The 24,717-nt window shown below is 32.2% G+C and overlaps 1 protein-coding gene across 5 annotated transcripts in view; it reads right to left on the bottom strand.

Annotated features, from left to right (window-relative positions):
• The window catches only part of LOC135127736 (paired box protein Pax-5), a 265,311-nt gene that overhangs the window by 3,553 nt on the left and 237,041 nt on the right, over positions 1-24,717 (bottom strand). For 2 of the 5 annotated variants that reach the window (XM_064054323.1, XM_064054324.1), the window contains 5 exons: positions 8,768-8,853; positions 8,440-8,659; positions 8,253-8,351; positions 2,409-2,624; positions 2,194-2,301 (listed from right to left, as the gene is read on the bottom strand). In XM_064054323.1, coding sequence (XP_063910393.1) covers positions 2,194-2,301; positions 2,409-2,624; positions 8,253-8,351; positions 8,440-8,659; positions 8,768-8,853 — 729 coding nt within the window. Of the gene's footprint in view, positions 1-2,182; positions 2,302-2,408; positions 2,625-8,252; positions 8,352-8,439; positions 8,660-8,767; positions 8,854-24,717 lie in introns of all 5 variants that reach the window. The other 3 variants (XM_064054326.1, XM_064054325.1, XM_064054327.1) reach the window with 3 other exon arrangements.

Raw genomic sequence — 24,717 nt, 5'->3', positions numbered from 1 at the left:
AAAAAACAATATAAACTCCAGGAGGTGTACCTATGATATTTTGCTTGAGAAGCGAGGTGAGTTCTATTTATATAAGTTTAAATAATTTTCTAAGAATATCATAAACGTGCTGATTTTGTATTTTTAATTCTGTAAATTTTTTCCAAATGTGTGAAAATTTTAAAACCCGAAGTAATCTACATCGAAAATTTGGTCAAATTTTTAGTTTTCTTTTAAAGTTAATACTAAATTAAAATTCATAAAAAAAATATTTGTTTTCTTATAATTTTGATTTTGTATCAAATATTTTGATAGCACCTGAATTTAGTTTTTTTTTAAGAGCCGGTGTATATTTGTAGTATAGGCCGTTTTTCAAAGAGGCGGCGCAATTACTACGCAAAGTGATTTTAGGGAAGCGGTGTTTTTCGATGTAACTTCGACGTTGACAATCAATGAGAGTGTATTTTAACCACATTTAACAAATATTCGAAACATTATTTTAATTTTGGTATGATTTGAAAAAAAAACAGCTTCAATTTGACGTCGACGTTTGTTATAGGAACGAGGGAAGTTCTATTTAAGTAAGCTTAACCAATTTTTACAACAACAGAAAAGGGATGAACTTGTGTTTACAGTTTTGTAAAAATTTTCCAATAAATGTGAAACTTTTAAAACCCGAAATTATCTAAACCCAAAATTTCGTTAAATTGTTAGTTTTCGAACAGTAAAATGCAATAAAGATGATAATAATAAAATAATAATTGTAATCAATATAATTTTTAAATTAATAATTGCTTTCTCCAAAATAGATCATAACTTTTTAAATTAAAAATCATTAAAAAATAAACAAAATTGATGTAGGTATTTGTTTTTCACAATTTTTATTTCTACAAATATTTTAATCGCGTCTGAATTTAATTGTTTTAGGAGCCTGTTTTTATTTATAGTATATGTAATTTTTGAAAGAGGCGGCAAACGCAAGCTGATTTTAGAGAAACTGTTTAGTTGTATTACTTAAAATTTAAAAAATAATAATTGTTTTCTGTAAAATAGACTACAAATTTTAAATTAAAATTCATTTAAAGAATAAACAAACTTTATGTAGCAATTCGTTTTATCATATTTTACTATTTTTTTAGAGCACGTTTTTACTTGTAATTTGTAGTATACGTAGTTTTTCCAACAGGCGGCACAATTAGCCCACGAACTGATTTTAGAGAAGTCATCCCTTCCAAACACTTCGTGACGTCGTTTTAATTTATAATTTTGTCAATTTTTCCAATGTGTGAAACTCTTGAAACCCGAAATTTAATAAAACTTTTAGTTTTGTTAGGTTTTATTTGGTTTTTGATAGTTTACTTGTAGTATGCGTAGTTTTTCTGAGAGTCGGCACAATTAGTGCATAACCCGATTTTGGACCCTTTTTCGGCCTCATTATGAATCTGAAAGTACTTCTGGTGGCAACTATGAAATTAGTTACTTAATGGAAAAAAATTAGAAATTTAAATATGAGTTGTAAATTAAAAAAATTAAGTACATACTGCGCTATTAATTCATAATCATTACAAAATCGTGTAACTTTCGACAACATTGTCGCGACTCTTTTTTCGTACATGATTACAGTTTTTCTTATTCTTAAATCCATTATATAATTTTATTAGTCCGAAAGGAAAAAATGTGTGACACACATTCATCATGGAAACAGTACTCATAATTAAATATTTACGTAGCAGCGTAATAACAGTACTCCGTAAAATAACAACAAGGAAGCTTTCAATTTTACTTTTATTATCATTAGCGTTCTAGAAATATCAGCGAGTTAATAGACATTCTGTCATGTAATTTACATTTTAACCCACTAAAGAACGAACTGTTGACAACCAGCTCAATTAGCACTTGGTGTTTGGAAAGTGATACATGTTACCAGATTAAATTGTCATTATTCTCTTAAGTACACGCATGGTATCTGCAAAGGCAGAAACCAGATACAACGAAGAATACAGCGATGTTATCTGGAAAGAACAATGAATAATAAGAGGCCTCACAATGGTCAATCAATCATCATCTAAACAGATTGCAAAAAAACCGTTTTCATAAATGTAAAATGGAAAATTGTTGCTGTGTTATCTTATCAAGGAAAAGAAACCAGTACTTCTCTTTTTCGTAAAAGTACTTTTAAAACTTGTCAGGTAACAATACTCACTGTTTACTTACTGAGTAACCCGCTGGAAGCACTTCCGTAGCCGTAGGTGCCGTACGCGGTGCCGTACTGACTGTAGGCCGTACTGTACGCGTAGTCGGTGCCCGGTACCACAGTCGTACCTAGAAGAAGAACGAATTTCACTCACGCATTCTGGTAATCGTACTTTTACAAATTTAAGTATTGAGTCTTTCTTAACAGTACGAATGGCGGTGTTCGCAGTTTATACCTGTGGAGTAGCCAAAGCTAGGCAACATGGTGGAGTAGTGTTGATTGGAGCCATTAGATGGCTGGAGTACTGTCAATGCGGCGGGATCAGGCGAGCCTGTATGCGACGTCGGCTGGCTTCCGGGTTCGGATGGTAAGGCGAGTGGTAAACCAGGGGAAGCCCCGTCTACAACTGCCCCCAAACCGACCACGCCACTGTACGGTGAGCTAGTCTCGGCTACCATGCAATAACAAAAAATTAGCACACTCGAACAAAAACATGTCAAAAACAAAAATCGTCAAAATGTTGCGGTGCAGGCGGAAGAGCGGCGGCATGCGTGGAGAAAGTGGAGTTGGAGCGGCGTTAGTGGGTTTTGAAACTGTTAGCTGGACGGTACCTAGCGTGAAAGGTCGTTAACGAGCAATTGGTAAACATATGGTCGATTTACGGCTAATTGATGAGTTAAAATTATATTTTTTGTTTACATATTGGTACATTCACAAAACGGTCCACAATTTTTTTTATTACCAACAAAATACTTAATATAATATTTTCATAATCATGAGTTGCGAAGGTACGAGTAATAGAAGCACAGCAGAAATATGATGCTACGATTTAAAAAAAACGCGAGAAACTGATTCTCTGGAAGAATCCAAACAATCAGAAATTTCGAACGAACGAAAACTTGAAAGTAGAGAGTCACGTGAAGAAAATCTGCTTTGAAAATGAAATTAAATTGTCATTTAGAAGACCAGAAGAGTTTAAAACGGAACTAAACCTGTTCCAGAAAACGATAAGTTTTCCAAAAATTCGTTACAAAGTCCTTCTACAGAAGAATCTGTACAGCTACAAGATTCCAAAGAGAACAGTAAAAGTAAAATTTGAAAATACTTCTTTGTTTTTGACAGAACCCGAAGAAAAAATTATAGCAGAAAAAAATTAGAATGTTACTTTGAAACAATCTTCTAAAAAATTGAAAAACTTGAAGGTGATTCTAAACTTAGCCAAGTGAAAGAGCAAGATTTTATTTCCAAAGAACCGTCTAAAGGCATAGATGTGTCTAAAAAAAGAATAACAGATGTAAAACTTGAAGAAGATTCTACATTTAGCCAAATGATAAAGAAGATTTTATTTTTGAAACATCTACGACTTCAAATCTTTCGAAAGAAAGAATAATAGACGTAAAACTTGAAAGAAATTCTCAATTTAGTCAAATTAAAAAGGAAGGTTTTATTTATGAAAAGACATCTAAAACCACAAGTGTTTAAAAAAAAAGGGACAATAGATGCAAAATTTGAAAGAAATTCTATTCCTAGCCAAGCGATAGATGAATATTTTATTTGAAAAGGCACAGATGTGTCCAAAAAAAGAATAATAGATGTAAAACTTGAAGGAAATTCTAAATCTTTAAAAATTTAGGGTTTTATTTTTGTAAAGACATCTAAAACCAAAAATGTTTCAAAAGAAAGGACAATAGATGTAAAATTTGAAAGAAATTCTGATCTTCGCCAAGTAAAGATGAAAATTTTATTTCTAAAGAACCATCAAAAGGCACAGATGGGCCCAAGGAAAGAATGCTAGATGTAAAACTTGAAGGAAATTCTAAATCTTTAAAAATTTAGGGTTTTATTTTTGAAAAGACATCTAAAACCAAAAATGTTTCAAAAGAAAGGACAATAGATATAAAATTTAAAAGAAATTCTGATCTTAGCCAAGTAAAGATGAAGATTTTATTTCTAAAAAAACATCAAAAGGCACAGATGGGCCCAAGGAAAGAATAATAGATGTAAAACTTGAAGGAAATTCTAAATCTTTAAAAATTTAGGGTTTTATTTTTGAAAAGACATCTAAAACCAAAAATGTTTCAAAAAAAAGGACAATAGATGTAAAATTTGAAAGAAATTCTGATCTTAGCCAAGTAAAGATGAAGATTTTGTTTCTAATGAACCATCAAAAGGCACAGATGGGCCCAAGGAAAGAATAATAGATGTAAAACTTGAAGGGAATTCTAAATCTAGTTTAATTAAAAATGAAGATTTTCTTTCTAAAAAGTCATCAAAAACTACAAATATTTCAAAAAAAGCGTGATAGATAAACCCATCCAAGTGAAAGATGAAGACTTATTTCCAGAGAACTATCTTGAAGCACAGATGTGTCCAAAGAAAGAATAGTATATGTAAAATTTGAAGAAGATTCTACAGCTAGCTAAATGAAAAAAGAAGATTTTTGAAAAATCTTCTATGACTACAAATATTCCAAAAGAAAGAACAATAGATGTAAAACTTGAAGAGGATTCTACATCTAGCCAAATGAAAAGAGAATATTTTATTTCTGAAAAATCTTCTATGACTACAAATGTTTAGAAAGAAAGAAGAATACAGGTAAAACTTGAAGGAAATTCTAAACCTAGCCGAGTGAAAAATTAAGATTTTATTTCTGGAAAATCGTTTTCAACCACAAATGTTTCGAAAGAAAAAGTAACAGATGTAACATTTGTGGGAGATTCTAAATTTATCCAAGCGAAAAACTATTTCGTTTTTTCTATATTTCGATTCTTGGATTTTTCGATTTTTGAAATCTCGATTTTCAAATGTTTAATTCAATTCTCAATTTTTGATTTTCTGAATTTCTCCAATTTTCTGTTTCTGGATTTTTCAATTCGTATTTTCTAAGCGTAGGTTAAGATTTCCCGTGTCCGTCTGTCTGTCGTCTTTGTTGATTTTTATTAGACACGAAATCTCCGAAACTACTGGACCGATTGTTGTCAGATTTTGTATGTATACTAGGAAAATCATGTAGATGGTAAAACGCTAACCAAAATTTGTCTAATCATTGTGAAGGTTTTATTTCTACGGAATCATATTAATCATTATGAAGCTTTTATTTCTAAGGAAGCATATAGAGGTACAGATACTTCTAAAGAAGGAATAATATATGCAAAATTTGAAGGCGATTCTAAATCTAGACAAGCCAAAAATGAAGATTCTAATTCTTATTTTGCTACGAGAAACTACCAAGTGAAATATCTTCTTAAGTAATCGTGTTGTGTAAAGAAAACTAAATGTATTAATTAAAAAAGGAAACCAAAAGAGAAGCCCCACCCATCCGTCGCAATCTCAATCGTGATGAATTTTTCATTCGTTGTCAGATCGAGGGGTGGAGCGTAATTGCAAAATCGAAATTTCCCTATACAAACTTACCATTTTGGACAAGTTTTAAGTTTCTTGTTGCCGAAATAAATCTACATATCTTAAGAAAAAAAGGCAAAATGTAGCCCCGCCCACCCGCCCGATCTCAATTGTAATGTTTTTTTCTATTCGCCGTGAACCAAGAGGGCGGAGCTTAACTGCAAAACACTTATTTCTTTACAACATGTTTTTCAGTATCGTGTTCCATAAAGAATTGCACAATTGAGAAAGGGCTGGTGGGCGGGCCAAATATTTTACGTTTTTTCTTAATATACGTAGTCGTCTTTTCAGAACAAGAAGCTTAAAACATTTTTAAAATGGTAAATTGTTGTAGACAAATATGGATTTTGCAGTTAAGCCCCGCCCCTCGCTCTGGCAACGAATCAAAAATTCAACACAATTGAGAATTGAGGTCGCGGAAAGTATGGTTGGGGCCTAATCTTTCGGTTTTATTTTTAATTTCTCGTAGAGAAATGAGGATTTTGCAGTTGAGCTCCACCTTCTCGGCTCACGACGAATAAGAAAAATCATTACAATTGAGATCGGGCCATCTTTTCACAACAAGAAACTTAGAACATGGTTAAAATGGTACATTTTTGCAAGGAAATAGGGCGGATATTTCCTTATATAAATTATTTTAAACATGTTTTGAGTTTCATGTGGCAAAAAGAAATCTAGACACCTTAAAATAAAGAACAAAAAAGTAAGCCCGCCCACCCGCCCTGTCTCAATTGTGATGATTTTTTTTTATTCGCCGTGAATCGAGGGGGTGGAGCTTAACTGCATAATCCTTATTTCGTTACAAGAAATTAAAAACATGTTTTTGAATAGCGTGTTGTTCAAAGAACACTCTGTATATTAAGAAAAAAATGCAAAATAGATATAAAACTTGAACATGATTCAAATCTTGTCCATTAGAAAAATCAAGATTTTGTTTCCAAAAATTATCTAAAAATGATTCTGCAGAGGAAAAAATCGAATTTTCTTGATGTATGTTTCAAATTTTCACTGTATTTGTAATTTTTATGGTTGACTGATTTATTTTTTGATTTTTTTATTGTATTTAGTTACTAAAATAATCGTATTAATTTTGTTATACAGGGTAAATCACAAAGTTCTCATTAATTATTTGAAAAAGAAAAAAATTAAAGGCCAAAGTTGTACGGCTGTTTGAAGACAAATTATTTTCAGCTATACTGAGTGTTCCGTTTTTAATGCATAAAAAATAAATAAAGAAATATATATAAATTATTACCTACAATTTTCAACTTTTAAGAGACACCGACATATCGAAAGAAATAACAAGAAAAAACTGAAATAGCGACATTTGTAAATTGCAACGTTTTAGACTTTTTTATAAACACCCTGTATATTGGAATGTTATTAAATGGACACCACAATAAACTGCGTACCTCAGTTTATCTCTCCTTAAAATATTGCAACACAGATCTAAAAAATAAAATTATTTTTTTGCAAATCCTTTTATTGCTAAAAAGTTCAAGAAAATTCGGCAACGTCGCATCGGAATTTAAAAAATAAGTAACAATGGTTATAAAATAAGGGAAAGGGTAACTTGAGAATACTAATATTACAAATTTTATTCAAAATGTCTTTAGGATTATCTTCTTAGAAATATTTATTTTGTAATAGAGCGAAAATTCTTTGAGAAGAACATATCCGCAAAACGACGCAGTAGACGTAAAAGCGTGATCATTTAATGTTCTTCTCATAGTTTTTCGATTCTAAGTTACATATACCCATTAATAAATTAAAAATTTGGTTCTCACGATATGAGTGTGAGTGAAAATTAAATAAAAAAAGAAAAAGAGAGCAATAATTTTGAATCAGACGTTTTTTTCTCGGGTTCAATTTCTCGATAATTATTTAATGGCAGTTGTAATAAATTATCTTAAAGTAAAAAATAAATAACATAACAAAAAAAAAGGAAAATTCTGGTCCGAATTAAAACTGCATCTATTGTTCAAACTCATGTGAAGTTAGTAAATGAAAAGATACAATCTCATAAAAGATTATAGGTACGTTAATTTGGGAAATAACTGTAAATTTATGCAAGATTCTGTTTTATAAAATGTACTGTCTAGGAAATAGCCGTGACGTGTTCCTCTACACATAAACTATAGAGCAAAATTTTCAAAAAACGAAACAAATTTAAGAAATCAAATTCATATATATATTTTTATAAAAAATTGTGGTACTTTTTTTCATAATAAGTATTTTAAATGTCAAGACTACTTCGTAGTCGCGAGCATAAATCCATGTTCAAAAATGCCGTTAATGACCTTTTTGAGTCCAACAGGTGGCAACCGCGCAATTATTGCCCCACACCGGGTGTTCGCAAATAGTGTCTACACCATTCTAGCATAAACAAACACGGGGAAGGTCATGACTGTGAAACTCACACTCAAAACATGTCAGCAAATACAAAAAAGCTAATAAGTATGGGAACAGAGGAAGGGCAGATTGTAGATATTTAACTAGATGGTTTAATTAGAGGATTCAATGCCAAATGATGCAATGAAACGTACACAATAGAACATAAAAAACATGCGAATTTAAGTGTAAAAGCATGCAAGCTACAAGTACAGTGGCGTGTTGTCATAGTGCTATTTAGCAAGAACTTGAACCCCTCTCCACCAACGAATTTTTGAAATCTCACCTGAGTGATAGGGGGACATTGCAGGGTCCATTATCCTAGTGGATTCTAGTTTCATCTCATGCATAGTGATAGGTGCTAATGGAGTTAATGAACTGGTCCCTGGATTAAATATTAATTCTTAATTTCGTCGGACTCGTCGGTGACACCACCACCAGTAGAAAAACCGAAAAAAAACCGCTTTGCTTACCTAGGGACCCCGCCAGGGGCGGCGTGTACAGGTTCTGGGACGTCGCCTGGCTCATGGTGTTGATGGTGTCGTAGATGTCGGCCGCCGAACTCGCCGCCCCCACGCTCGGGAATCCTGCGTGCGTGTCGTAGTAGCCCGTTTGTCCTGTCGTTGTTCCTGCCCCTCCCAGCTCCGAGAGGAGTTTGTGCTCGTCTTTGATGCTCCACTTACTCGACCACAGCTGAAACGCGACAAAGATAACATAGGCCCGAAACGAGCGGCTTGTGGGACGCCGCTTTTTTAATTCAATTTCGCACTAATTCGCTTTTAATGAGAGCAATTTACTTACATTTGAATAAAGCTGGTCTCCATTATACTGCGATCGCTGTCTTTTCAGGTCATCCTCCGGATGTCCGTTTATATCTCTATTTTCATCTGCAACAACAAAATGGAAACGTAATGCGACGCAAAACTGTGCGGATTTTTATTTATGGGGGCGCTTGCGAGTGTCGTAATAAAGACCGAGCGAGTAATTGTCTTGTTGGATAATGGAAAATGTCGATCCCGAGCATGGAGAGAGAAACTGCAATTTAATCGACAATTGCTGAACTTATCCAGTTCTATTGTTTTGCGTTGCAATGTGTTCTTGAGCAGTTCGCTTGACAATACGGTTTGAGATGGACGGTTTTGCCTCACCGGAACTTCGACTTCCGCAACAGCGAAGCGATCTCAATTTAACACGGGAGGACAATGGAGTGCGAGGAGTGGGTTTTCGACAACTGAGACGAAGTGCAGCAGGATTGGAAAATAAAAACAAAAGTTTTTGAGCAGGAGAAGTGCGTTCCTTTGGTAAAATTTGACAAACGTCTCGATCGTAAAAAGTGCAGAAGAAAGTTTGAAAGCGTTTAAACATTTTTAAGGAACACCTAATGTTACAAAATTAATTAATCTCATCAGGTTGACAGTGAAAATCGCTGACACTTTTAGTACATTGAGAAATACCAGGGCGTACAAGATATTTTCTTTTTTTTTTTCAAAAACGAAACAGAGTTTTTCCAATTTTTTCAAGAACACTTCCAAGAATTTTTTATTATTATTTTTTTTAACAAAAGATCAAGTTCCCCCAGATTCTTTAAAATTTTTTCAAAAACAAATGCGCCCTAGATGTAAGTATAATAAAATTTATCTCTTACGAAAAAAGAGATATTTTGAAAATATAGCGTAGATCATAGAAATCTAACCAAAAGTTGTCTATACATCCCCACAAAAACTCTGATTACGTCACATTTATTTGTTATTTAATAAAGTAGAGATATTTTTTAGAACAATATTTAACAAATTAGTTAATTTTGGAATAAAAACTAAAATCATTTCAAAACTACCACCTGAGTAGAGGAAAAACATACAACCGAGAATTTAGAGATTCAAGTTTAAGTCTTAAAATTTTAGGCATATAATAGTTGTTACCGTACTTAAAACAAATTCTAGAAAATATTTCAGCTGTTAGTATTGTAAATAAATATCTTTCAACTGAAACACAACTAAGATAATTTATATAAAAATCGAAACTCCCTTGAAACAAAATATTCCACAGTTGGTAACGTCAAAAGTATAAAAATTAAATTTTTTAAAAAATATTTCGTTCGTCAAAAATGCTTAATTATTATTTTCCATTGCCTGAAATGAATGTATACAGTGTGAGTCAAGTCTAAAACTAAAAAATCACTGTTCCTTGGACACAACAGGTGTTAGCCTCTCTCTGTGTGTTTTTTTTTAAATGAAACACTATGTATTTACCATTTTTTTTCCACTGTTCATGAATATAAAATCCACTTTTGGTCCAATAAAATGAGTGATCAAGTCGAAAATCGGGTGGGTGGGTGGGGCCACTTTGACGTTTTTTTAATCGTAGATTGTCAAAAAAATTAAATTTTTATTACCATATTTTGTGGATAGATAAATAAAGATACAAGTTTTGTTATAAAAGAAAATACGTAATTATTATAATTTCGAAATTTGGATATTTCAGTTTATTCAAACAGAACACATGTATTACTGCATGTTATTCTATTTTTTTTTCTTGTTTCTTTTTTCTTCAGTATTTAGATATAACAATTTTTCGAATTTTCGTTTTCTCGATTTTTCAATTTTTTCGAATTTCAGATTTAGGACTTATCAATGTTTCGATTTCTTGACTTCTCGATTTAGTTTTTCAATTATTCAATTTTTTGATATTTCAGTGCTATAATTTTTCATGTTTTTGATATTAAATTTTTCGATTTTCCAAATTTTCAATTTTTTAATTTTTGTGTTTCTCCATTTTTCAATTTTTCGATGTTTGTTTTAAGGTTTTTCAGTATACCCATTCTTCGATTTTTCAATTCTTAAATTTTTCGATTTCTCGACTTTTCGATTTTTCGATGTTTCAGTTTTGTTATTTTACAATTTTTCATTCTTCAATTTTTCTTCAATTTTTGAATGTTTCGATATTTCAACTTTAAATTTTTTTTTTAAATATTCTGTTTCATCAATTTTTAGATTTGTCGACTTTTCCGATTTTTTAATTTTTGGATATTTCAATTTTTCAATTTCTAAAGTTTCGGTTTCTTGATCTTTCGATTTTTCGAGTTCTCGCTTTTCGGCTATTTCAGTTTTGTCAATTCTTCAATTTTTAGATTTTTGATGTTCCTAAATTTTCGAATTTTCGATTTCTCAATTTTTCGAGTAATCGATTTTTTAATTTTTCGATTTTTAGATTTTCAACTTTTCGACTTTTTGATTTACCCATTTCTCGCCATTTCAATGTTTCGATTTCTCGACTTCGATTTTTCGATCTCTCAATTTTTCGATGTTTCAGTTTTGTCATTGTACCATTTTTTGAATCTTCAATGTTTCTTTGATTTTTCAGTTTTTCGATATTTCAGTTTCGGAATTTTTCAATATTTCGTTTCATCAACTTTTCTATTTTTCGACTTTAGATTTTCCGATTTTTCAATTTTTCGATCTTTAATTTTTGGATATTTTAATTTTTCAATTTTTAAAATTTTACATGTCGATTTCAGTTTTTCCATATTTCTATTTTTTAATTTTAAAATTGTAGATATTTCAGTTTTTTGAAGTTTCAATTTCTTGAGCTTCCAATTTTTCGAGTTCTCGCTTTTCGGGTATTTCAGTTTTGTCAATTCTTCAATTTTTCGATTTTCGATTTCTCAATTTTTCGAATAATCGATTTTTTGATTTTTCGATTTTTCGATTTTTTAACTTTTCGACTTTTTGATTTACCCATTTTTCGCTATTTCAATGTTTCGATTTCTCGACTTTTCGGTTTTTCGATATCTCAATTGTTTCAGTTTTGTCATTATTTGAATCTTCAATTTTTCCTCGATTTTTCAATTTTTCGATATTTCAGTTTTAGGATTTTTCAATATCTGGTTTCATCAATTTTTGATTTTTCGACTTTTAGATTTTTCAAATATTCAATTTTTTACTTTTCCGATTTTTCAATTATTTGATCTTTAATTTTTGCATATTTTAATTTAGAATTTTTAAAATTTCAAATTTTTCGATTTCTCGAGCTCAGCTCTTCCATATTTCTATTTTTCAATTTTAAAATTTTAGGTGTTTCTGTTTTTTGAAGTTTCGATTTCTTGATCTTTGAATTTTTCGACTTCTCGCTTTTAGATTTTTCGGTTTTCGATTTTTCGATTTTTCAATTGTCGGATAATTCAATTTTGCTATCATTCAATTTATCAATTCTTCAATTTTTCGATTTTTAAATTTTTCAATTTTTGATGTTTCTACAGTTTCTATTTTCTCTCAGTTTTTCGGTTAATCGGTTTTTTGATTCTTCGACTTTTTGATTTTCCAATTTCTCGAGTTTTTCAATTCGATGTTTTAGTTTTGGAATTTTTCAATATTTTGATTCTTCAATTTTTCGACTTTTCCATTTTTTACTTTCTTGATTTTTCAATTTCCCAATTTCTAAATTTTAGATTTTTCAGTTGTTTGATTTTCAATTTCTCGATCTTTCGTTTTTTCGACTTCTCGGCTTTAGATTCTTCGGTTCTTTGATTTTTCCATTTCTCAATTTTCCGATATTTCAGTTTTATTGTTATTCAATTGGTCCATGCTTCAATTTTCCGTTTTTTCAATTTTAAACACCCTATATATCTACAATTTTTGCTCCACTGTGTATGAATATAAAATCCATTTTTCGTCCAATAAATTGAGTAATTAAAAAGAAAACAGGGTGGGTGGGCGGGGCCACTGAAGTATTTTTTTAATAATTCAAGATTGGACCACTTGACAAAATAAAATTGAATCTTCATCTGGGGGTAAATACAATAAGCCAATGAAATTAGAAGGTGGGGTTAGTTTTACTTTAGATTCCATTGTTCGTCAATATAAACTCAACTTTTCGTCCAATGAAATGAGCGATTAAAAAAAAACCGGGGTGGGTGGGCGGGGCCACTATGACATTTTTTTTAATCGTAGATTGTAAAAAAAAATTGGGAAAGATAAATAAAGATTGAGATTTCTTATAAAAAAAAAACATATAAATTTGAAATATGGATATTTCAGTTTATTCAAACAGAACACCTGTACTCCTGCATATTATTCTATTTTTTATTCTATTTCTTTTTTGTTCAGTGTTTAGATATAACAATTTTTCGAATTTTCGTTTTTATTTTTTTAGGACTTTTCAGTTTAATGATTTTCCCATCTCTCGATTTTTTGACTTATAATGTTTGGATTTCTCGAATTCTTGATTCAGTTTTTCAATTCTTCAATTTTTTGGTTTTTCAATGCTTTAATTTTTCAGGGGTTTGATATTTAAATTTTTCGATGTTTAAGTTTTTGGATTTTTCAATATTTCGTTTCATGAATTTTTCGATTTTTCGAGGTTTAGATTTTTTGAATTTTCGATTTTTCATCCAATGAAATGAGCGATTAAAAAAACGGGGTGGGTGGGCGGGGCACCTTTGAAACTTGGCCAATCGACAAAATAAAATTCAATTTTCATCTCATAGTAAACAAAATAACCCAATGAAATTCAGAAGCGGAATTTACAAATGTTTTTGTTCAATATTTTTTATATTTAAAGTTGTTAGTTACAGAACAAAAAAAGAGAGGGCGTTCTATTTGAAAAAAAAACTATCAATGTTTGAAAATTATAAGGTTTCAAAAAGTGATAAAATAGAAATCAATTAGAAAATTGTGCAAAATTACAGAATTTTTGCTTTATAAGTCGTAAAATCATTAGCTTTACTACTGCTATTTACAAAATATTGAAACGTTATTTAAACCTTGCCTAAGTCAAAATTTTTCCAAAAATTTAGTGTCATAGTAAGAGAAAATCTAAATTTACCAAAACATTTGGCGGATTAATATTGCGAAAATAACTAAAGGCAACAAAATTTAAACAATTTTTGTCTAATATTACCTGTGCTGAAGCCAAAATTATAATCTGACTGAAAGTGGCATGAATGTGAAAATTACAAATTACAAAATGATTTTTAATAATTTAACTGATAATAAAAAAATCATAGGTAAATTTGACAATGCAAAATCTGGAAACAGCTGCAATAATGATTTCTAGTCATGACGTCATCGATATTTATTTTAATTGAAATCCTATTTTTTATCACATTTTAAACAAGCGAAAACCTAGTCAGCTCGAACCAGGTTTAGATTTGTCGTTAAATCCGAAATAAATTCCCTCTCGCTGTTTACGGCGGTAAATCCGTCCCAATATTTGCCGTGATTTATGTCCTCTCGTAAACCCGACCCAGTCCAGAACGCGACTTTTCCATATTAAATTAACATTTAGAGTAAAACCCGTAATCACATTCTCATTGGTTGCACCATACTGCATTTATTCTATTTCATTTGTTAAGCGAAATTGAATTCGCTTCAGAGGGACCAGAAATGGTCATCACTAGCATAACAATGCTTGACTTCACTATACAACAACACTAGTCGATTTATTTCAAATGTACCCTTCGAGTTCCCCATGGACCAGTCAATATAATCGCAATAACATCGTCCTGCCGAACAGCCGACCAGACGAACTTTGCTCCCTTCGAGCCCTGCCGCTGCGACCCCAAAACAATACATGGGTGTCGGACTGAGATTTGAAATTTTTGAAAAATCGATTCGCGATGGGTGTAAGATGGAAAGGCGAGGAGCGGAGTCGGGATGATGGGATGTTCATTATTCAGTTGACTTGTACGGCTTTTATTCCCATTGAAGTATTAGGGTGAAAATTATACTGAGGGGCAAAAAGAGCAACATCGAAATGTCAGAAACGATAACAAAGGTGAGCGGTTGGAACGTTTGTTCGGTTTTTGGTGTTTTGGAGGTGGGGTTAATATAACGAGGACTGGTTAACATTTAATCGCAAAATTCGCCCCTGGAGGAAAAATATTATCTTCGAATGGACTTGATTGAAAGACATTTTTTTATTAGTGTTCTGGAAATGTTTTTTTTTGAGTGGAAGCGATATGTCTGTAGTTTTCGTTTTCGGGACAATGGCTGGCAAAATCTAAGGATGGCCAAATTAATGATGGCGTTACGGCTCTGAATTTATCGCATCATTCGGATGAGTGAAATAATGATGTCACGACAGATTAATCAAAATAAGTAAACATCTGTCACGACTTATATGGCTTGTTGAAAAGACGTCTCTTCACAGCATGTCTCCAATATGACGCCACTGGACCGTACCACTCCACAATAGTCGCTAACTTGGTGATTAACCATCACTCATCCTCTGACGTCATTGTCGTGTGATTAATTGATTAGCTGAAAATCTAGATTAACCAAAGACATTATACGCAGAGTGCACCTAATCTATCTCGGCTCTTAGTCTCAGATTAACTAAGCGAAACTCATCTCCTTTCGACATTGTGGGGCAATCAATACCGATTGTCATCCGTAAATTTTGGAAACGAAACTTTTGAACGTGCGGACTTTTCAAAGCCGATAAGTTAATCAGGACGCTTTCAGTAGAAAATTTTCATTCAGAGTGTACTCACAAGGGAACAAAATAACGACTTCACAACAGATTTAACTGGAATGGACAGCGCCCTCTTCATTATCTCAACACAACCTATTTACTCGTGTTCACCATTTTCCCCGATGCATCCCGGCCAAATAAACGAACTCGTCGCCATTATAAAACCCGGATTATTCAAAATTGTGGACGAAGCTACAACGTTATTTACTTGGTGGTTATTTTAGAATCGGGCCACAATGCTCGTTGTTTCGTCGACAAGAATTTCAATGGACGCTCATAATTGAAATTAATATAGACTTCCACATTGATTGCGTCATATTCGAAAATCGTGTTAGCGCAGATGGAGTCGGGAGAATTCAATTACGGGATTTTTGTCCGAGTGGAAGCACTAAATTTTGCGAAAGCGCTATGATAATTTATTTGACTAATAAATGCCAGGCCGTAATAGCCGCGGTAATTGTCTATTGCGAAGGAACTTGCAGTTTCTCAAGTTAAGGGTCTGCAGACAGGAGTAACCAAGAACTTGAGATAAAGGATAAGTCCAGCTCGAAATCCGGTTAAGCTCCGGTTCCGGTCAAATGTAACTTCATGTCCGCTTCCTTACGACTTCATCAGAGGGCATTTAGTTGAATTATGGCGCTGCAGTGCTGTGAGCACACTTTCTTATGAAGTTTGCGAAATTTTGAGAAACCGGAAGACGGAGATCTCTTGCTGATTATTCAAAAAAAAATTCCCGGACTATACTTAAAGCCACAACAGTCCAGTAACATTTAGCTAACAAGAATATTATACGTACGTACGTTCCAAGAAAAAATGCGTTGATAAACGACGAGTATAAATTCTTAATATTTTGCATCTTTTAGATAGTATTTATTCGACAAGCTTGTGATATGACGTCATAATTTTTTTGAGAGGGGATAAACCGATAACATTTGATTAACTATTTACAATGCTTACGATGACACTAAAACATTTGCAAGATTTCAAAACATTCGATTTTGCAGTTGAAAGTTAAATTGGAAAAGGTTATTATACAATTTTGATTTTCTTTTTTCGAAAAATTTAGATGTATGGGGTAAAAACTCAACCTGGAGTGCATAAATTCCTCAGTTTATAAAATTTAAATAAGAGTTTTAGTTGATTGAACTCATTTAACCATTTTTTGCAAAAATTCTGAAAATTGTAAACTCATCTTTCATGTTTATTTGAAAAAATGTCACGGTGATTTCGGATTCGTAATTAACGGAAGATCTGATCAATTCTTAGTCGATTGAATCCACTTTAATCATTTTTTGGAAAAATTTTGAAAATTGTAACCCCACTTTTCACGTCAATTTGCTAGACGTTGTGATGACAATCTGGGATTTCTAATTGATTGAAGATTACCTACAATTTGATATAAAGTTTTAGTCGATTGAACTGATTTTAATCATTTTTCTGGAAAAATTTTGAAAAATAAAAAGAATTTGAAGGAATTTTGTGAGTCCCTGACGTATTTTGGGAAAAATTCGAAGAATCATGGGGTTCCTGATGTCTTGATTTTGAAAAAGTTTGACAGAATGTTGGGGGCGTCTAGTGTTTTATTTACGAAAAAAAAAGGAAAAAACTTGGTGGCTCGTAGTGTTTTAGTTTAGAGAATATTTGAAACATTCTTGGGGAACCAGGTGTTTTATATTCGAAAAAATTTGAAATAACCCTTGGAGCTCCTGATTTTTTTTAAAGATTTGAGATAATCTTGGGGGCTGCTAGTGCTATATTTTCAGACAAACTTGATAGAATCTGTGAAAAATGTTTGACAGAATGTGTTTTATTTTCGTACAACAAATGAAAAAAACGTAGTGACTAAATGTTTCAGTCTGAAAATTTTTAAATACTCTTGGGGCATCCTAGTGCTTTATATTTGAAAAAATTTGAAATGTTGGGGGGCCCTGATGTTATTAAAAAAAATAATTAAAGAATTCTTTGGGCCCCCGATGTTTCAATTTTGAAAAATATTTGAAAGAATCTCTTGGGGATTCATAATATTTTATTTTCAAAAAAAATTGACAGGATTTTGAAGGCCCATAGTCTTAAAAAGAATCTTGGCGTCCTAGTGTTTTGTATTTGAAAAATTAAAAAGAAAAAAATATTTCAGTCTTTGGTGTTTTATTGATGAAAAAAACTGAAATAATCTTGGGCCTCCTGATGTTTTGATTTTAAAAAGTTTAAAAGAATGTTTTTGGCTTCTGGGGTTTTATTTTTGAAAATATTTGAAACACTGCTGGGCGAACCTGGTGTTTATTTTCCAAAAAAATTTAAATAATGTTAGGGTCTCTGATGTCCTAGTTTAAAAAAAAAAGAATTTTCGAAGCTTCTGATGATTATTTTAAGATTTGAAAAAAATTTGGGGGCTGCTGGTACTTTATTTTCAAACAAATTTGGTAGAATCTTTCGTAAAAAATACTTGGTGGCTCCTAGTGTTTTAATTTCGAAAATATTTCAAATGCTGTTGGGAATCATGGTGTTTTATATTCGAAAAAATTTGAAAGAACTTTAGGAGCCTCTGATCTTATATTTTGAAAAAGGTTTGAAATAATCTTGGGGGCTGCTAGTGCTATATTTTCAGACAAACTTGATAGAATCTGTGAAAAATGTTTGACAGAATGTGTTTTATTTTCGTACAACAGATGAAAAAAACTTAGTGACTCTAAGTGTTTCAGTTTGAATATTTTTAAATACTCTTGAGACATGCTAGTGTTTTATATTCGAAAAAATTTGAAATGTTGGAAGCCTCTGATGTTATTAAAAAAAATTAAAGAATCCTCTGGGCCCCCGATGTTTCCATTTTGAAAAATATTTGAAACAATCTTTTGGGGACTCATAGTATTTTATTTTCAAAAAAATTTGACAGGATCTTGGCGGCCTAGTGTTTTGTATTTGAAAAATTAAAAAAGAATATTTCAGAGTCTTTGGTGTTTTATGGATGAAAAAAACTGAAATAATCTTGAGCCTCCTGATGTTTTGATTTTAAAAAAGTTTAAAAGAATGTTTTTGGCTTCTGGGGTTTTATTTTCGAAAAAAAAAAGGAAAAATCGTGGTGCCTCCTAGTGTTTTAGTTTCGAAAATATTTGAAACACTGCTGGGCGAACCTGGTGTTTTTTTTCCAAAAAAATTTGAATAATGTTAGGGTCTCTGATGTCCTATTTTCAAAAAAATTAAAGAATTTTCGAAGCTTCTGATGATTTTTTTAAGATTTGAAAAAATATTGGGGGCTGCTGGTACTTTATTTTCAGACAAATTTGGTAGAATCTTTCGTAAAAAAAAACTTGATGGCTCCTAGTGTTTTAATTTCGAAAATATTTCAAATACTGTTGGTGTTTTATATTCGAAAAAATTTGAAAGAACTTTAAGGTTTGAAATAATCTTGGAGACGAATTGTGTCTTATTAAAGAAAAAAAAAATTGAAAGCATCTTGAAGTCCCCTAGTATTTGAAAGAATCTTGGCGCTCACGTGCTTTGTTTTGTAAAAAATTGAAGGAATTCTCGAAGTCTTTGTTGTTTTATTTTCGAATAAAATTGAAAATATCTTGCGAACTCCTGATGTTTTATTATTTTTGAAAAATGTTTGACAAAATGTTAATGGCTCCTAGTGTTTTATTTTCGAAAAAAAAAGGAAAAACTTGGTGATTCCTAGTGTTTTAGTTTTGAAAATATTTGAAACACTCTTGGGGTAACCTGGTGTTTTATATTAGAAAAAATTTGAAATAATCTTAGGTGTCCCGATATTTTATTTAGAAAAAAAATGAAAGAATCTTCAGGGCCTCTGACATTTTGATTGTGAAAAAAGTTTCACAGTGTTGAGGGATTCTAGTGTTTTATTTTCTAAAAAAAAAGAAAAAACTCTGTAGCTCCTAGAGTTTTAATTTCGAAAATATTTGAAGTACTTTTGGGGGATCTTGGTGTTTTATATTCGAAAAAATTTGAAAGAATTTTAGGAGCTTCTGGTCTTATATTTTGAAAAAAAGTCAAAGAATCCTCGGGGCTCCTGATGTTTTATTTTTTAAAAAGATTTGAAATAATCTTGGAAACTCGTGTGTTATTTAAAAAAAAAAATTGAAAGGATCTTGAAGTCCCCTAGTATTTTAAACAATCTTAGCGTTCAAGAGTTTTGTTTTTGAAAAATTGAAGGAATTTTCGGAGTCCTTGGTGTTTTATTTTCGAATAAAATTGAAAAAATCTTGCGAACTCCTGATGTTTTATTTTTGAAAAATGTTTGACAAAATGTTGATGGCTTCTAGTGTTTTATTTTCGATAAAAAAGAAAGGAAAAACTTGGTGATTCCTAGTGTTTTAGTTTCGAAAATATTTGAAACACTGTTGGGGGAACCTGGTGTTTTATATTCGAAAAAATTTGAAATAATCTCCCGATGTTTTATTTAGAAAAAAAAAAAAATGAAAGAATCTTCAGGGCCTCTGATTTTTTGATTGTGAAAAAAGTTGGAGTGTTGAGAAATTCTAGCGTTTTATTTTCTAAAAAAAAGAAAAAACTCTGTGAAAGAATTTTAAGAGCTTCTGGTTTTATATTTTGAAAAAAATTCAAAGAATCCTCGAGACTCCTGAAAAATTGAAAAAATCTTGCGAACTCCTGATGTTTTATTTTTGAAAAATGTTTGACAAAATGTTGATGGCTTCTAGTGTTTTATTTTCGAAAAAAAAAGAAAACACTCTGTGTTTTAATTTCGAAAATATTTGAAGTACTTTTGGGGGATCTTGGTGTTTTATATTCGAAAAAATTTGAAAGAATTTTAGGAGCTTCTGGTCTTATATTTTGAAAAAAATTCAAAGAATCCTCGGGACTCCTGATGTTTCATTTTTTAAAAAGATTTGAAATAATCTTGGAGACTCGTGTGTTATTTTCAAAAAAATTTGAAAGGATCTTGAAGTCCCCTAGTATTTTAAACAATCTTAGCGTTCAAGAGTTTTGTTTTTGAAAAATTGAAGGAATTTTCGGAGTCCGTGGTGTTTTATTTTCGAATAAAATTGAAAAAATCTAGCGAACCCCTGATGCTTTATTTTTGAAAAATGGTTGACAAAATGTTGATGGCTTCTAGTGTTTTAGTTTCGAAAATATTTGAAATACTCTTGGATGAACCTGGTGTTTTATATTCGAAAAAATTTGAAATCTTAGGAGCCCTTGATGTTTTATTTAGAAAAAAAAATGAAAGAATTTTCAGGGCCTCTGATTTTTTAATTGTGAAAAAAGTTTGACAGAGTGTTGAGGGATTCCAGTGTTTTATTTTCTAAAAAAAAGAAACAAAACTCTGTGGCTCCTAGTGTTTTAATTTCCAAAATATTTGAAGTACTCTTGGGGACTCTTGGTACTTAAAAGAATTTGTAAGAATGTTAGGAGTCCCTGATGTTATATTTTGAAAAAAAAATTAAAAGGATCTTGTAGGTCCCTAGCATTTTAAAGAGACTTGGCGCCCTTACGATTTGTTTTTCAAAAAAATTAAAAGAATCTTGGGGACTCCTGATGTTTTGATTTTGAAAAAGATTTGAAAGAGTTTTTTTAGTGTTTTATTTATGAAAAAAAAAGAAAAAACTTGGTGGCTCCAGGTGTTTTAGTTTCGAAAATATTTGAAACACTTTTAGGGGACTCTGCTGTTTTATATTGGAAAAAAATTGAAAGAATATTGGAAATTCGTAGTAGAGTCTTATGAAAGAAAACAAGTATTTTTTTTTTCTGAAAAAAATGAAAGAATCTTGAGGCTTCTGATGTCTGTTTTTTTAAAAATTTGTAAAAACCTTGAGAGTGCCTCATGTTGGACGATAAAAGCACTAACAGTATTTAAGGTTTTACTAGGTGTGTAATCCTAAATCAAGACCGAAAAAAATCAAGAAACGAACGATTCGAGCAAATCCTCCCGATGTTATTACAACTATTTTGCCAACATCGCCCCTTCACTTCGCCGCCCCGCAGCCGGTTCATTTCATAGCTAATGCCTCTCTAAGGCTTTTTACGAGTGCACGAGGAATACAAGTCGCGAACACATGCACCATTATGAGTCTTCACGCATGGTGAGCAGCCATGGGTCTGTCTGGCCCTGTGCGCGGACCGTGAGATTTATAAATTTATATTTTGACAATTTCATACTCCGATTTGGGGGGATTATTTATGGGTAAACCGTGATCGGACGCAGACAAGGGTCGGGATATCGGATTACGTTTGATTAGCGTTCATTATCTTAAACGTCCGCCCGAACCCGAGGAACTCCTCCCTGCCGCTTTTTTTCACACCTCACTAGACCGCTTCCTTATTTCACAAGTTTGATTAATTCGTCCGAGTTAAAAACGCCTCATATTGCTCGGTCCACTTATCTTCCGGTCTTTGAGCGCATATATCAAACGCAGATCTACCAATTAGTGGACTAAGAATAGGGATTTGCAGATCCGGAGCATTTGAGGCGCCGCGTCTTAATTTGAGCGTATGCTCCACAGAGCGGCTCTGTATTTTTGCGATTGCGGAACGGACAAACGGCTGTAGAAATAGCTGTCGACACGTTTAGAGGTTTCAGCAGATAGGTTTCACCTTAGAGGTGGTCGTTAGGACGCCAACATGTGTCTAACTCCTAAATATAGACTGAGACTTAGAAAAAACGCACGTTATGACCCTCTATAGGTTTCGGCGAAACCGCAGTCGACACTCCATTCTCCATTCTCCACAAAAAACACATATTTTCCTTTCGTTAAATCCCGCATGTCCTTTTTTGTCCTTTTTCGCGTCGTCCCAACTATGCAAATCGCCCATCTGCCCCCTCGTACGTTTTTTCGCGTGCCGCCCCCGTACGAATTTCCTCGCTAAGCATATGCGGCATCTAGACGCGGCGGGGCGGGGGCGGCGGGGCGGCCCCCGTCGGCGGCGGTTTATTTGGGTGGATATAGGGGTTTCGCGGTCGCGTAGCAACGCGTGTGATGTCTTCATAATCCGCCACCGGCGCTGATTGGTCCGGGAGGCGGCGGAGGGCAGCGCTCGCTTGTTTCACGCTGATACGATTTACGCTAAATGCAATCGAGCTCTACTTGTGGATTCTCTATTCACAGAGTCATACTTGAGTGGCTGCTTTTCGTCCGGGATTTTTGCCCAAATGAGGAGGATTTTTTTCGGACAAATCGCAAATCGATACGTGGGAAAGTCGGACGGATGCCGGTTAACTAGAACTAATCGGATGTAAACGCTGCTTTATTTATAATGTGTGTAGAGTGAGTGAATGGGGCAGAAAATTTTTGAAACAAAGGGAGCTGTGCTGGGAAAATATTTTGCGGGGACAGGATGCCAGGTTTACGTAAATGTTTGATTAGGTTGAGATCGATTAGATATAGATGGTAAAAATGTTATTATATGGATGTTTGGTTTATTATTATGTAGCAGACTATATTTGGTATCAGGCAGACACACATTAGTACTGCTAGTAAAATAATGATCTTTCTGTAACGATACAATAGTAAATCTTGTTTAAATTTTATAAAATAAGGCACTCTTGTACTTGTGGTTTATGAACCCGTGTCGAATGTTTACCTTAGACATTCAGATTTTTGGAAAAAATCCAAATTGTATAACATTTTCTAATTTAACTTAGAAAACCGAATGGTCTGAAATTTTGGGAATATTTTAACATCATCGTAAGTATTGAAAATCGTTAATACAAAAAAATGATGACGTCATCCCAAAAATTTGCCTACCTGAAATATGCTACATATTATTATAAGTATACTTTTATATTATCAAACCGTCGCATACCTAATTGAAATGTTTTCGAAAAAAAAAGCAAGGCTTTCAAGATTTTTTTAAATTCTTTCAAAAACGAGAACCTCAAAAATTGTTTGAAATTTTTTCAAAATTTTTACACCAGTGGTTACAAGAGGATTTCAAATATTTTCGAAAGTGCAACACTAATACCGCCCAAGATTCTTTATTTTTTCGAAAATAAAACACTGGGCTATAAGTTTCTTTCCTTTTTTTTTTCGAAACTAAAACACTAGAAACCCTCAACATTCTTTCAAACCTTTTCTAAAATCAAAACATCTGGAGCCCCCAAGATTCTTTCACTTTTTTTTGAAAATAAAACTGCAAGTACTCAAGGTTCTTTCAAATTTTTCAAAAAGAAAACATTAAAAGTCGCCAGATTTTTTGAATTTTTCAAAAACAAAACACTTACGCCCAAAAATGTTTCAAAATTTTTTCGAAAATATATTATATATTAGGGAGTTCCGAGATCTTTTCAAATATTTTTGAAAATAAAACACTTCTAGCCCTCAAGATCTCTTCCACTCGTTTTAAAAAACAAAACATCAGGGACCCCGAGGATTCTTTGAAATTTTGTCCAAACTATAACATTAGGAACCTCCAAGATTCTTTCAAATTTTTTGGAATGTAGGATCGCCTAGAATATTTCAATTATTTTCGAAAATAAGACCCTGAAGAACAGTTAAGATTTTTTTAATTTGTCTCAAACAAGGCCCTAAGATTTTTTGAAACGTTTTCGAAAACAAATGGTCTGGGACCTTGAAGATTTTTTGAATTTTTTCACATATAAAACCCAGGAGTGTATGAAATATTTTCGAAAGTAAAATACTAGGAGCTACCAATTTTTTTTTTATTTTATTAAAAAAAAAAAAACTAGAAGCCCTCACCAATTTTTTTAAACTTTTTTCAAAATCAAAATATTAGGAGGCCCCAAGATTCTTTCCTTTTTGTTTGAAAATGAAACATCCTGGATCCTGGACATCCCAATAACAATGGCTGAACGTTATTTTAACTATATTTCAAAAATATTAGAGATTGCAAAAATTCTCTCAATTTTTTTTTAATAAAGCACTTGCAACGTCTAAAATTCTTTCAAATCCGAGTTCTAATCTTTGAAAATAAAATCAGGAACCCCGAAAATTCTTTGAATTTTTTTCGAAAATAATACAATATTTTTTAATTTGTTCGAACCGGCCCCAAAATTCTTTCAAATTTTTTTCAAAATCAAAATAGGAGGCCCCAAGGTTATTTATTTTTTTCTCGAAAATAAAAGATTCAGGATTCCGAAAACTCCCTCAATTTTTTCGAATAACAAAGTCCGAAGCTTATTTCAAATATTTTAGAAAATAAAACACTGAAGAGCTGTTAAGATTATTTTAATTTGTTTCAAACAAGGCTCGAAGATTTTGTGAAATGTTTGCGAAAACAAAAGGTCTGGGATCTTGAAGATTTTTTGATTTTTTTTCAAATGTAAAACCCAGGAGTGTGTCAAATATTTT

This window comes from Zophobas morio, unplaced genomic scaffold (genome assembly GCF_036711695.1).
Source record: "Zophobas morio isolate AGI-343-1 ecotype UQ-CSIRO unplaced genomic scaffold, CSIRO_AGI_Zmor_V1 ptg000012l, whole genome shotgun sequence".
NCBI lineage: Eukaryota > Metazoa > Arthropoda > Insecta > Coleoptera > Tenebrionidae > Zophobas > Zophobas morio.
Note: the sequence above shows the minus strand (reverse complement) of the source record. Positions and strands in the feature narration are given on the sequence as shown.